Raw genomic sequence first — 12,078 nt, forward strand, 5'->3', positions numbered from 1 at the left:
GTATAGGTTAATAACTGTTTGTGTGACTGAATTCAGCAATTAGGAAATATTGTGATTTAACCCATGCCTGTTGACTTCAACACTCAGAGTTTCCAACACATTGTCCAAAAAGTAGTTACGATTGTTTTTGTTTTTCCTAATACAGAAAAAAAAATAGTTTCAATTCTATAAATTCTATTAAAGTCTAACCATAGTTTCCATCTATTCGCTTTCCAAAGTGAGAATTTTGGCCATTTCCATTTAGAAAAGAACCATATGTATTAATGTGTAACTGGTGAGGTGTTTAAACACTTCTTAGCATTTTAAAAATAATTTCAGGAGTTTGAAAATGCTGTGATGCTGTGTGAAATCACCATCTGGACTTCCCTTACATTCCTGAAAGGTCTGTAGGTCAGGGCCCATATTATTTTTCACTCTCTAGTTGTCTCAGAATCACAGGTGCTCAGTAAATGCCAACTGAATCAGAATAGAAGAGATTAAGTAGCCCTGTAATAATGTGAAAAGAATTCTGGTTTCCTCCTTTTTATCTAAAAAATAATATGTCAGCTTCACAGGAGGAAATTCAAAGAATTTAACTCCATCGAATCAGAAAAGTGGGATTTCCCGCGTCCTGATAGCCAAGAGCACGTCCTTTTCTACTTAACCAGACTCAGACTTCCTGTTGAAAGAATGAGCAGCAGAGGTGCTTCTTGCGATTGGCTGTGTGACTATGAGCAGTTATTTCCTTTTTATCTGTCCATTCAGGTGTTCTGTGTGTAGCACATGACTGCTCTGTACTTATCATACATTGCAAGGTATAAGGTGGGCCATCATGCATCTGAAGACAGGTTTCTGTGTCTCCCTAAATGTGTTCCTGATCATATGACAGAGCCAAATGCACAAAAAGATGATTTTTGCATTATCTATTTATATGACTAGCTCATAAATATATCCCTGTCTCTTTCTTCTATTAGCAATAGATAACTAAAAATCAGATCGCCTTATTTGGGTCAGCAGGCATTGACCGTTCATTTCTCATTTGTTTTGTGTGAGTTCTCCGTACAGGTCAAGGATGTCAAAGACACAACTCTGAGTTCTTCCTAGCTGGCCAGCAGCAGTGCACCAATGACATGGCCAAAAGCAGTTCTGTTGGCCAGGACAGCTATCAGGACTCCGAGAGTGACATGATCGTTCCTGCTGAAAGCAGTTGTTCTCTTCCTCAGAGAGGTGACGGAGAAGTGAGATTGGGCTCATCAGGTTCTGCTCTGCCCGTCAGGAAGCGGTCTCTATCCTTCAAGGACGAGAATCTTCAGGCTACAGAGACCAATCAGTGTGATGGAATTTCTAAGAAAATCCCACGGCATCATGTGTCCCTGTCATGCACAAGGCCTAAGGAGGCCAGACAAGAAGCAGAGGACCGTTTGTCATGTCTCTCTGCAGAATCTGGAGAAACTGACCAAGACATTGAAGACATTGGTCCTGATCCCATTCCTGACTCTTACTACGGGCTTTTTGGAACCTTACACTGCGAAGAAGCTCCAAGCCACATTTGTAGCCTGCCTAGGGAAGTTCTGAGACACATCTTTGCCTTCCTTCCAGTGGAAGACCTCTATTGCAATCTGAGCCTGGTGTGCCATCTTTGGAGGGAGATCATCAGCGACCCGCTGGTGAGTACAGTGCTCACAGTTAGTGAGCGCATAGTTCTGATCAGAGAGTCTCTTCAGAAATGGTGGTTTCTCCAGTGGCTCTGTGGCATAGTAGGCGTATGGGCACTGATTCATGTCTGGGCTGCTCCTCTTCTGATCCAGCTCTTTGCTATGTCCTGGGAAAGCAATGGAGGATGGCCCAGATGTTTGGACCCCTGCACCCATGTGGGAGATCCAGAGTAAGCTCCTGGCTCCTGGCTTCAGATCGGCCTAGCTCCAGCCATTGCGGCTGTTTTGGGAATGAACCTGCATGGAAGACCTCTCTGTCTATCTCTCCCTCTCTCTCTCTCTCTAATTGCATTTCAAATAAATAAATTCACGATAAATGATCTGCTGTGTCCCAGGCATCCTGCACATTCCAGACCTGCCTCAGGTTGCTGAAATCCCATTACCCTATGTAAAAGACCCTTCATGTCTCTGTTGACATCTTACCCCTTCTTCAAGGTATAACCCTTATACTAGTTAACTAGTTCATCCTATTCAAAGTAATCACTTTCTCTTCTTTGTGCTACTACTACAATTTTTACTTCTGTTACAGAATTTCACACATACTCTTTTAGAAAGCCTTTCTCTCCACTTCAGGATATTAGCTCTTTGATGGAGGCTGGGTGCTGAAAGCTTGTTCCAATTAGTTCTGTATTCTCCACTGGGCCTCACCATTCTTTATGGTAGGTGATTAATAAATAAATGTTGCAGTAAGCCACCCAAAGTACTTTTGAGATTGGTATATTGGGCAACATATAGAAAAATATCTTGGTGCTGCAGTTAGTCATAGTACTGCTCTTTGTCCCAGTCCTTTCCTTTGTTGTTTAGTTTTACCCTCATTCCACATTCTTTTTTGCCTGGGAGAATGTTTTGCTTAGCTTATACCAGGTTATGTCAAAAAGTTTGTGGGAAAATGGAATTAAATGATTTTGTGGGGAAAACACGTTTTTGAAATCCATGCATAGTTTCTTCATAACATGTATTTTCCATTAACTTTTTGAAAACCCCTCATGTATCCCTCAGACTATTGGGAATAAGTGTCAGATGTAGAGGTTAACGCTTCCTTCATCTACAATGAAGTTTTAAAAATTTAGGAATGGAGTTCAGGACAGATACTTTGAGATTTAGTAAAATTTTCTCCTAAGCACAAAAGATTTTAAAGGAAATTTCATGTCACTCTAACTTCATTCTTTTCTTGGTGACTTAGTTTCTAGGTTTTGAGAAATGTCATTCTGCTTTTAGATGTTTGTGCCATAGTATTTCTCTTTTTAAAATGTTTATTGATGTATTTATTTTTATTTGAAAGAGAGAGAGAGAAAGCTTCCATCTACTAGTTGACTCCCTAAATGCCTGCAACAGCCAAGATGGGTCAGGCCGAAGTTGGGAGCCTAGAATTCAGTCAAGGGTCCTGAATGGGTACGAAGGACCCAAATACTTGCGCTATCATTTGCTGCCTCCCAGGGTGTTCATTAGCAGGAAACTGGAGTTGGTTGCAGGGCTGGAACTTGTACCCGGGCTCCATTATGGGATTCGGGTGTGACAAACAGCAGTTTAACCACTGCACCAAATACCCACCTCCATGTGTCCTAGTATTTCTTCTCCCCACTAAATTGAGATTTCTAGTATGAACAGAATAGTTGTAGATGGAAATAAATGAGGGTATTCTTCATTCTGCTTGAGAAGATTTTTGGGGGACTATGTCCCAGCTTATACTTATCTCTTGAAATGTTAGACAAATACTATTTTTGTCATCACTACTAGTGACATGATCCATTTATTTTCAGTTGTCTGTCAACTGTCGTATTCTTTTCTTGTAGTATCTGTCTAGTTCTCGTTCAGGGTAATAGAATGAGTTTGAAAATGTTTCCTTTTCTTCCATTTTTTGAGCATGAGGAGTATTGGTGTTAATTATTGCCTATAAATGATCAGAAGAATGGGGCCGGCGTGGCGCAGTGGGTTAATGCCCTGACCTGAAGCGCCAGCATCCCATATAGGTGCCAGTTCGAGACCCAGCTGCTCCACTTCCTGTTCAGTTCTCTGCTATGGCCCGGGAAAAGCAGTAGAAGATGGCCCAAATCCTTGGGCCCCTGCACTCACGTGGGAGACTGGGAAGAAGCTCCTAGCTCCTGGCTCCTGGCTTCGGATCGGCACAGCTCTGGCTGTTGTGGCCATCTGGGGAGTGAACCATCAGATGGAAAACTCTCTCTCTCTCTCTGCCTTTCCTCATTCTATGTAACTCTGACTTTCAAATAAATAAATAAATCTTTTTTTTTAATTCTCTTCTTTTTATTTTTATTTTTTTAACTTTTATTTAGTAAATATAAATTTCCAAAGTACAGGTTTTGGATTACAGTGGCTTTTTTCCACCCCTAACTTCCCTCCCACCTGCAACCATCCCATCTCCCACTCCCTCTCCCATCCCATTTACATCAAGATTCATTTTCAATTCTCTTTATATACAGAAGATCAATTTAGTATGAATTAAGTAAAGATTTCAACAGTTTGCACCCATACAGAAACACAAAGTGTAAAGTACTGTTTGAGTACTAGTTATAGCATTAATTTACATTGGACAACACATTAAGGACAGAGATCCTACATGGGGAGTAAGTGCAGAGTGACTCCTGTTGTTGACTTAACAATTGACACTCTTGCTTATGGCGTCAGTAATCACCCTCAGCTCTTGTCATGAGTTGCCAAGGCTGTGGAAGCCTTTTGAGTTTGCCAACTCTGATCTTATTTAGACAAGGTCATAGTCAAAGTGGAAGTTCTCTCCTCCCTTCAGAGAAAGGTACCTCCTTCTTTGATGGCCCATTCTTTCCACTGGGATCTTACTCGCAGAGATCTTTCATTTAGGTTTCTTTTGTTTGTGTTTGTGTGTGTGTGTGTGTGTTTGCCAGAGTGTCTTGGCTTTCCATGCCTAAAATACTCTCATGGGCTCTTCAACCAGATCTGAATGCCTTAAGGGCTGATACTTAGGCCAGAGTGCTGTTTAGGACATCTGCCATTCTGAGTCTGCTGTGTATCCCACTTCCCATGTTGGGTCGTTCTCTCCTTTTTAATTCTTTCAGTTAGTATTGGCAGACATTAGTCTTGTTTATGTGATCCCTTTGATTCTTAATCCTTTCATTATGATCAATTGTGAACTGAAACTAATCAGTTTGACTACTGAGATGACATTGGTACATGCCACCTTAATGGGATTGAATTGGAATCCCCTGGCACGTTTCTAACTCTGCTGTTTGGGGCAAGTCTGATTGAGCATGTCCCAAACTGTACATCTCCTCCCTCTCTTATTCCCACTCTCATATTTAACATGGATCACTTTTCAGTTAAATTTAAACTAAGAATAATTGTATGTTAGTTAAAGAGTTCAACCAATAGTATTAAGTAGAACAACAACAACAAAAAAATACTGGCCAGCACCGTGGCTCACTAGGCTAATCTCCGCCTGCAGCACCGGCACCCCAGGTTCTAGTCCGGTTGGGGCTCCGGATTCTGTCCAGGTTGCTCCTCTTCCAGGCCAACTCTCTGCTGTGGCCTGGGAAGGCAGTGGAGGATGGCCCAAGTGCTTGGGCCCCGCACCCCATGGGAGACCGAGAGGAAGCACCTGGCTCCTGGCTTCAGATCGGCACAGCACGCCTGCCGTGGCGGCCATTTGGGGGGTGAACCAATGGAAGGAAGACCTTTCTCTCTGTCTCTCTCTCTCACTGTCTAACTCTGCCTGTCAAAAAGAAATATATACTAAAAGGGATAAAGTATTAAGTTGTACATTGACAGTCAGGACAAGGGCTGATCAAGTCACTCGTTCTCATAGTGTCCATTTCACTTCAACAGGTTTGCTGTTGAAGTGAAAGACTCTCGGAAAGCACAATCTTCTAAAAAAAAAAAAAAAAAAAAAAGATCAGTAGAATTTCCCCATGAAGCCCTCCGGTCCCTGCTGTCTTTTCTTTGTTGGGAGGCTTTGATGAATGATTAAGTCTCTTTACTCAATTTTGATCTGTTCAAATTTTCTGTTTTCTAATGGTTTAGTCCTGGCAGGTTGTATGTTTCTTTGAATTTGTCCATTTCTTCTGAGTTATTAATTTGTTGGTATTAGTTGTTCATAGTATTCTCTTTTAATCCTTTTATTTCTGTAGTATCAGTTGTAATTTCCCTTCTTTCACTTTTGATTAGTTATTTCAGTTTTCTTTCTTTTCTTTCTTTCTTTTTTCCTTTTAAGATTTATTTATTTATTTGAAATACAGAATTACTGAGAGAGAAGGGAGACAGAGAAATCTTCTATCCACTGGTTCACTCCCCAGATTGCCACAACAGCTGGGATTGGGCCAGGCTGAAGCCAGGAAGCAGGAGCTTCCTCCGGGTCTGCTACATGGGTGGCAGGGGCCCAAGCATTTGGAACATCTTCCACTGTTTTCCCAGGCTCATTAGTAGGGAGCTCGATAGGAAGTGGTATAGACAAGACTTGAACTGGTGCCCGTATGGGATGCTGGCATCACAGGCAGCAGCTTAATCTGCTGTGCTGCACCACCAGCCCCCTTTCTTTTCTTTAGTCTAGATAAGGGCTTCTCAGTGTTATTTTTCAAAAAGCAGCTCTTAGTTTTCTTGATTTTTTTTTTAAAGATTTATTTATTTATTTGAAAGTCAGAGTTGAGTTGGAGTTGAGAAAGTCAGAGAGAGAAGGAGAGGCAGAGAGAGAGAGAGACAGAGGTCCTCATCCATTGGTTCACTCCCCAGTTGGCCGCAACGACCAAAGCTGTGCTGATCCGAAGCCAGGAGCTTCTTCTGGATCTCCTACATGGGTGCAGGAGCCTAAGGACTTGGGCCATCTTCCACTGCTTTCCCAGGCCATAGCAGAGAGCTGGATCTGAAGAGGAGCAGCCGGGACTCAAACTGGTGCCCACGTGGGATGCTGGTACTGCAGACAGTGGCTTTACCCGCTACGCCACAGCGCTGGTCCCTCGATTTTTTTTAAGTTAGACTGTATTTGATTTCTTTTTACTGAAATCCTTATTTCCTTTCTTCTAACTTTGGGCTTAGTTTGTTCTTTTTCTTTACCTTTTTAAAATAAGATTTATTTATTTACTTAAAGGCAGAGTTATAGAGAGAGAGGGAGGGAGGGAGAGAGGGAGGGAGGGAGGGAGAACCAGAGAGAGATTGACCATCTGCTGGTTCACTCTACAAATGATTGCAACAGCCAGGGCTAGGCCAGGCCAAAGCCTTCCTAGCCAAGAGCTAGGAAATTCATCCAGGTCTCCCAAGTGGGTATGAGACACAAGTACTTGAGCCATCTTCCACTGCTTTCCCAGGCCATAGCAGAGAGCTGGATTGGAAGTAGAGCAGCCAGGACTCAAACCATCATCCATATCAAATGCCAGTTCGGCAGGTGGCAGCTTAATCTGCTGTGCCACACAGGCCCAGTTTCTTTTTCTAGTTCCTTGAAGGGTAAAGCTGGGTTGTTGATCTCAGATCTGTCTTTTTTTTAGGCATTTACAACTATAAACTTCCCACTTAGCACTGCTTTCACTACATCCCATATATTTTGGTATGCTGTGTTTTTGTTCTTTGTTTATCTCAAGGTATTTTCTAATTTTCTTTGAGATTTCCTCTCTTTCATCCCATTTGTTAATTGTTTAAAGATTGTGTTGCTTAATTTCCATGTATTTATGGATTGTCTAGTTTTTCTTCTGCCATTGATTTTATCTCACTGTGATTGAAAGAGATACTTTATGTAATTTCAGTCTTAAAATTAGTTTGTTTTGTGGTGTAACTTGTGGCATATTCCATATGTACACCACAAGACGGTACATTCTGCTGCTGTTAGATGGAGTTGCCTGCATACATCTATTATGCCTCATTAATCTATAGTATTGTTCAAGTCCTCTTGTTTCCTTATTCAACTTCTGAGTGGAGCTTCCTCCCAGTATTGAAATTGGGATACGGAAATCTCCTACTATCATTGTGTTCCTGTGTATTTCTCCCTTCAGTTCTTCCCTTGTTTGCTTTATATATTTAGGAGCTCCGATGGGTACATATAGATTAATAATTATTATATGTATTTAGTGAGTTAATTATTATTCTAAACTGTCATTCTTTGTCTCTCGTAACAGTTTCTGACTTGAAGTTCATTCCACCTTATGTGTAGACACAGTTTTCATTATTTTCTCCTTGTTGAAATTCTGTCATTAGTGTCCTGATGTTTCAGATAGAGAGACTGAAGCAGTAGCTTTTCCCTAATTGGTGTTAGAACCAGGACCAAGACTTAGTGATCCTCATTTCTTTTTCGTTTTTAACTTTTATTTAATAAATAGAAATTTCGAAAGTACAACTTTTGGATTATAGTGGTTTTTCCCCCTATAACCTCCCTCCCACCCACAAACCATCTCATCTTCTACTCCCTCTCCAATCCCATTCTTCATTAAGATTCATTTTTAATTATCTTTATATACAGAAGGTCAACTTAGTATATACTAAGTAAAGATTAAAAATTTCAGCAGATTGCAGTGCTCCTCGTTTCTAACCAAACGTATAACATTTATTCCTGATTTGCTCAGCTTTTGAATTCTGAGCTAATCTTTCTAAATGTCATTGCCTGCCTGTTGTTTGTTTGTTTGTTTGATTTTAATTACATAGTTCATTCCTTGGAAAAAGCTGTATCATCGATACCTAATGAATGAGGAGCAAGCTGTCAGCAAAGTGGATGGCATCCTGTTGAACTGTGGCATAGAAAAGGAGTCAGACTTGTGTGTACTGAACCTCATACGGTAAGTTTCTTTTTTCCTGTGAGGAAGAGTTTTTGAAGTCCTTTCTCATATATCAATGCTTATGGCCACCTATCTTACGGCTTCGGCTGTGGATGTTTTACAGGTACACAGCTACTACTAAATGCTCCCCAAGTGTGGATCCTGAGGGGGCGCTGTGGAGTCTGCGGGACCATCCCCTCCGTCCTGAGGCAGAGGCCTGTGTGCGCCAACACCTGCCTGACCTCTACGTGGCTGCTGGGGTATGCTATAAGGGATCGAGGGGAAAGTAGAAGGTTTTTCATTTGAAGAAAGCATGTTGGTGATTAGATTAATTTTTTGGGAAGGATTTTTTTTTTTTTATTTGAAAGTCAGAGTTACACAGAAAACGAAGGAGAGGCAGAGAGAGAGAGAGAGAGAGAGAGAGAGAGAGAGAGGTCTTCCATCCACTGGTTCACTCCCCAGTTGGCTGCAACAGCCGGAGCTGACCCAGTCCAAAGCCAGGAGTTAGGAGTTTCTTCCGGGTCACCCATGTGGGTCAGGGGTCCAAGGCCTTGGGCCATCTTCTACTGCTTTCCCAGGCCATAGTAGAGAGCTGGATCAGAAGTAGAGCAGCCATGTCTCAAACAGGCACCCATATGGGATGCCCCACTGCAGGCAGTGGCTTAACCCGCTACACCATAGCGCCAGCCCCATGGTGATTAGATTTGACTAAAGGTTATATTTGTTTTCAAAAATCTTCAATCTCTGAGTGCTTTGATGTGTTAATCTTGTCATTGGGCCAGTGCCATGGGTCACTTGGCTAATCCTCCATCTGTGGCACCGGCATCCCATATGGGTGCCGGGTTCTAGTCCCGGTTGCTCCTCTTCCAGTCTAGCTCTCTGCTGTGGCCCAGAAGGGCAGTGGAGGATGGCCCAAGTGCTTGGGCCCCTGCACCTGCATGGAGACCAGGAAGAAAAGCACCTGGCTCCTGGCTTTGGATCAGCGCAGCACCAGCCATGGCAGCCATTTGCGGGGGTGAACCAACAGAAGGAAGACCTTTCTCTCTGTCTCTCTCTCTCTCTCTCACTATCTAACTCTATCTGTCAAATAAAAAAAAAAAAATCTTGTCATTGTTCCTACTGGAGAAATAAAAGGCCTTATAATGATAGATTTCAATTTGGAGAGAGTTTTTAAACATATTTCCTTGATTTTCTCATTCTGTTAAGGAATCTGCTCTGAAATATTCCTGAAACATTCTTGAAACATGGTCATCTAGCTTTTGAACACTTGGAATAACAGGATTTTTTTTTTTTTAAGATTTCTTTGTTTATTTGAAGGCACAGTGACAGAGAGGAAGGAAGGAAGGAAAGACTTAGACAGAAATCTTCCATCTGTTGCCTCACTCCCCAAATGACCACAATGTCCAGAAGCCCAGAACTCCTTCCAGGTCTCATGTGAGTTGGCAGGGACTCAGGCACTTGGATCATTGTCTGTTATTCCTCAGGCACATTAGCAGGGAGCTGGATCAAAAGCAGAGCAGTCAGGACTTGAACCAGCTCTCTGATATAAGATGTTGGTGTCACAGGCAGTGGCTTAACCCATTGTGCCACAATGCTAGATTTCTTCACAAGACAGCTCATTCTTTTTTTTTTTTTTTTTTTTTCTTCTTTTTGAGAGGCAGAGTTAGACAGTGAGAGAGACCAAGAGAAAGGTCTTCCTTCCATTGGTTCACCCCCCAAATGGCCGCTATGGCCGGCGTGCTGCATCAATCTGAAGCCAGGAGCCAGGTGCTTCCTCCTGGTCTCCCATGCGGGTGCAGGGCCCAAGTGCACTTGGGCCATCCTCCACTGCCTTCCCGGGCCACAGCAGAGAGCTGGACTGGAAGAGGAACAACCGGGACAGAACCGGCGACCCAACCAGGACAAGAACCCAGAGTACCGGCGCTGCAGGCAGAGGATTAACCTAGTGAGCCCTGGCGCCGGCAAAGACAGCTCATTCTTTACAACCTTTGTTTGTTTATAAAGGACAGAGAAAATCAGGGTCCTGCTGTAGACACACAGTGAGATAATATGAAGCTGGAAATAGCCTTCAGTTTCCTGAATCTCAATCCTGTTGCTTCTCCACCAGATCAAGGATTCTCAGATTTTCTCTCTCTCTCTTTCTCTCCCCCCCCCCCACACTTTACCTTTCAAATAAAGAAATAAATGAATCTTAAAACTTGAAGAAATAGCTTGTGGAGGGCATTTGGCTCAGCAGTTAGAGTTTCGGCATAGGGTGCGCCCATCTCATGCCATGATGCTTGGGTTCAGTTCCTGACTCTTCTCCACCAGTATTCTGCTTGCCATAGAAGGTTGGGAACCCAGGCATCTGCATTTTTTCTCTCTGTCTTAAATGAAATGATTGCTGATGCTGGTAGAATGGGTTTTCTTTAACAGTGTGGTTTTAGTGGGAGGCGCATGGGATTATGTTTTTTTGAAATGTATTCCCTAATAGGTGGAATTGTGATGATATAGAAATGATAATGATATGTTAGTGAACCTTTACTTAGACATTACCAAATGGAGCATACTGTCTTCACAAAACAAGCTAAAATTTCAATTTTTAATATTTACTTAATAACTACTCAATAATAAAATAAATAGTAAGTTGGCATTATCATGCTGGAGAACTGGTGGTCTTGATTTCCTCCGTGAAGACCACTCCCAGGTAGTCACTCACTAGCTGGTTACCCTCTTTGTACTCTGTTGAGTACTTGTAGACCTGAGAGCTCATGGTGACCTGGAGAGGAGTGGTGGGGAGCTGAGATGGAACTCATGTTTTGAGAGGTCCGTGTTAGATGCTATATAAATGTTATTTAGGTAAAGAAAAACTCAGATCTCAACTCTCAAGAGTGCTGGTGAGAAGCAATCTAAAGTAAAACATAAGGTTCTGTGTTTCCCACAGTTCAGGGAGTTTATAGATGGCACCCAAACCCCAGACGTGGCTTTCCTCACTGATTCTCTGAATTTTATTCATCACAGCCTATGTCTGGTCTCTCCTCCCCTTTTGTGTACCTCACTCTACAGGGAGTCAATGTCTGGGCTTTGGTGGCAGCTGTCGTGCTCCTGTCCAGCAGTGTGAATGACATCCAGAAACTGCTCTTCTGCCTCAGGAGACCCAGTTCTACAGTGACCATGCCAGACATCACTGAGACCTTATACTGCATAGCTGTGCTTCTGTATGCCATGAGGGAGAAGGGGATTAATATCAGCAATAGGTAATGCCTTGAAAGGAAAAGAGGAGTCCCTGATAAAGTGAGGAGATCCTGTACTTGGTACCAGCTCCAGCCCTGCTGCTTAGCACTGGTTCTTACTACTTCTTGGATATATTTGGTTTTTAAGGTCACAGCTCATGATGCTCATGATGGCTAAAGAGCATGTCCTGATTTCTTTCTCCCTTTGATATTATACACAGAAATATCATACCTTTCCTAGAACTATGTTTTCTAAGAATGCTTTTGTCAGCTGCATATATATTTAAATTAATTTCTTCCCATTTTTTTCCATAATGGTAATGTTTTCTTTTTAAGTTTTTATTTTGTTTTTGAGAATCAGGGAGAGAGAGAGAGAAAGTGAGAGCTAGAGAGAGCAAGTGTGCACTCCTGAGAGTAAATTCGCTTCTGCTGGTTCATTCTCCAAATGCCTGC

At 42.4% G+C, this 12,078-nt stretch overlaps 1 protein-coding gene across 4 annotated transcripts in view; it reads left to right on the forward strand.

The window, feature by feature from the left end:
- FBH1 (F-box DNA helicase 1) overlaps window positions 1-12,078 on the forward strand; it is a 45,914-nt gene that overhangs the window by 9,318 nt on the left and 24,518 nt on the right. For 2 of the 4 annotated variants that reach the window (XM_062210992.1, XM_062210995.1), the window contains 4 exons: window positions 1,033-1,646; window positions 8,304-8,434; window positions 8,538-8,673; window positions 11,459-11,649. In XM_062210992.1, the coding sequence (XP_062066976.1) occupies window positions 1,033-1,646; window positions 8,304-8,434; window positions 8,538-8,673; window positions 11,459-11,649 (1,072 nt within the window). The remainder of the gene's footprint in view (window positions 1-1,032; window positions 1,647-8,303; window positions 8,435-8,537; window positions 8,674-11,458; window positions 11,650-12,078) is intronic. The other 2 variants (XM_062210993.1, XM_062210994.1) reach the window with 1 other exon arrangement.

This window comes from Lepus europaeus, chromosome 14, assembly GCF_033115175.1.
Source record: "Lepus europaeus isolate LE1 chromosome 14, mLepTim1.pri, whole genome shotgun sequence".
Classification (NCBI taxonomy): domain Eukaryota; kingdom Metazoa; phylum Chordata; class Mammalia; order Lagomorpha; family Leporidae; genus Lepus; species Lepus europaeus.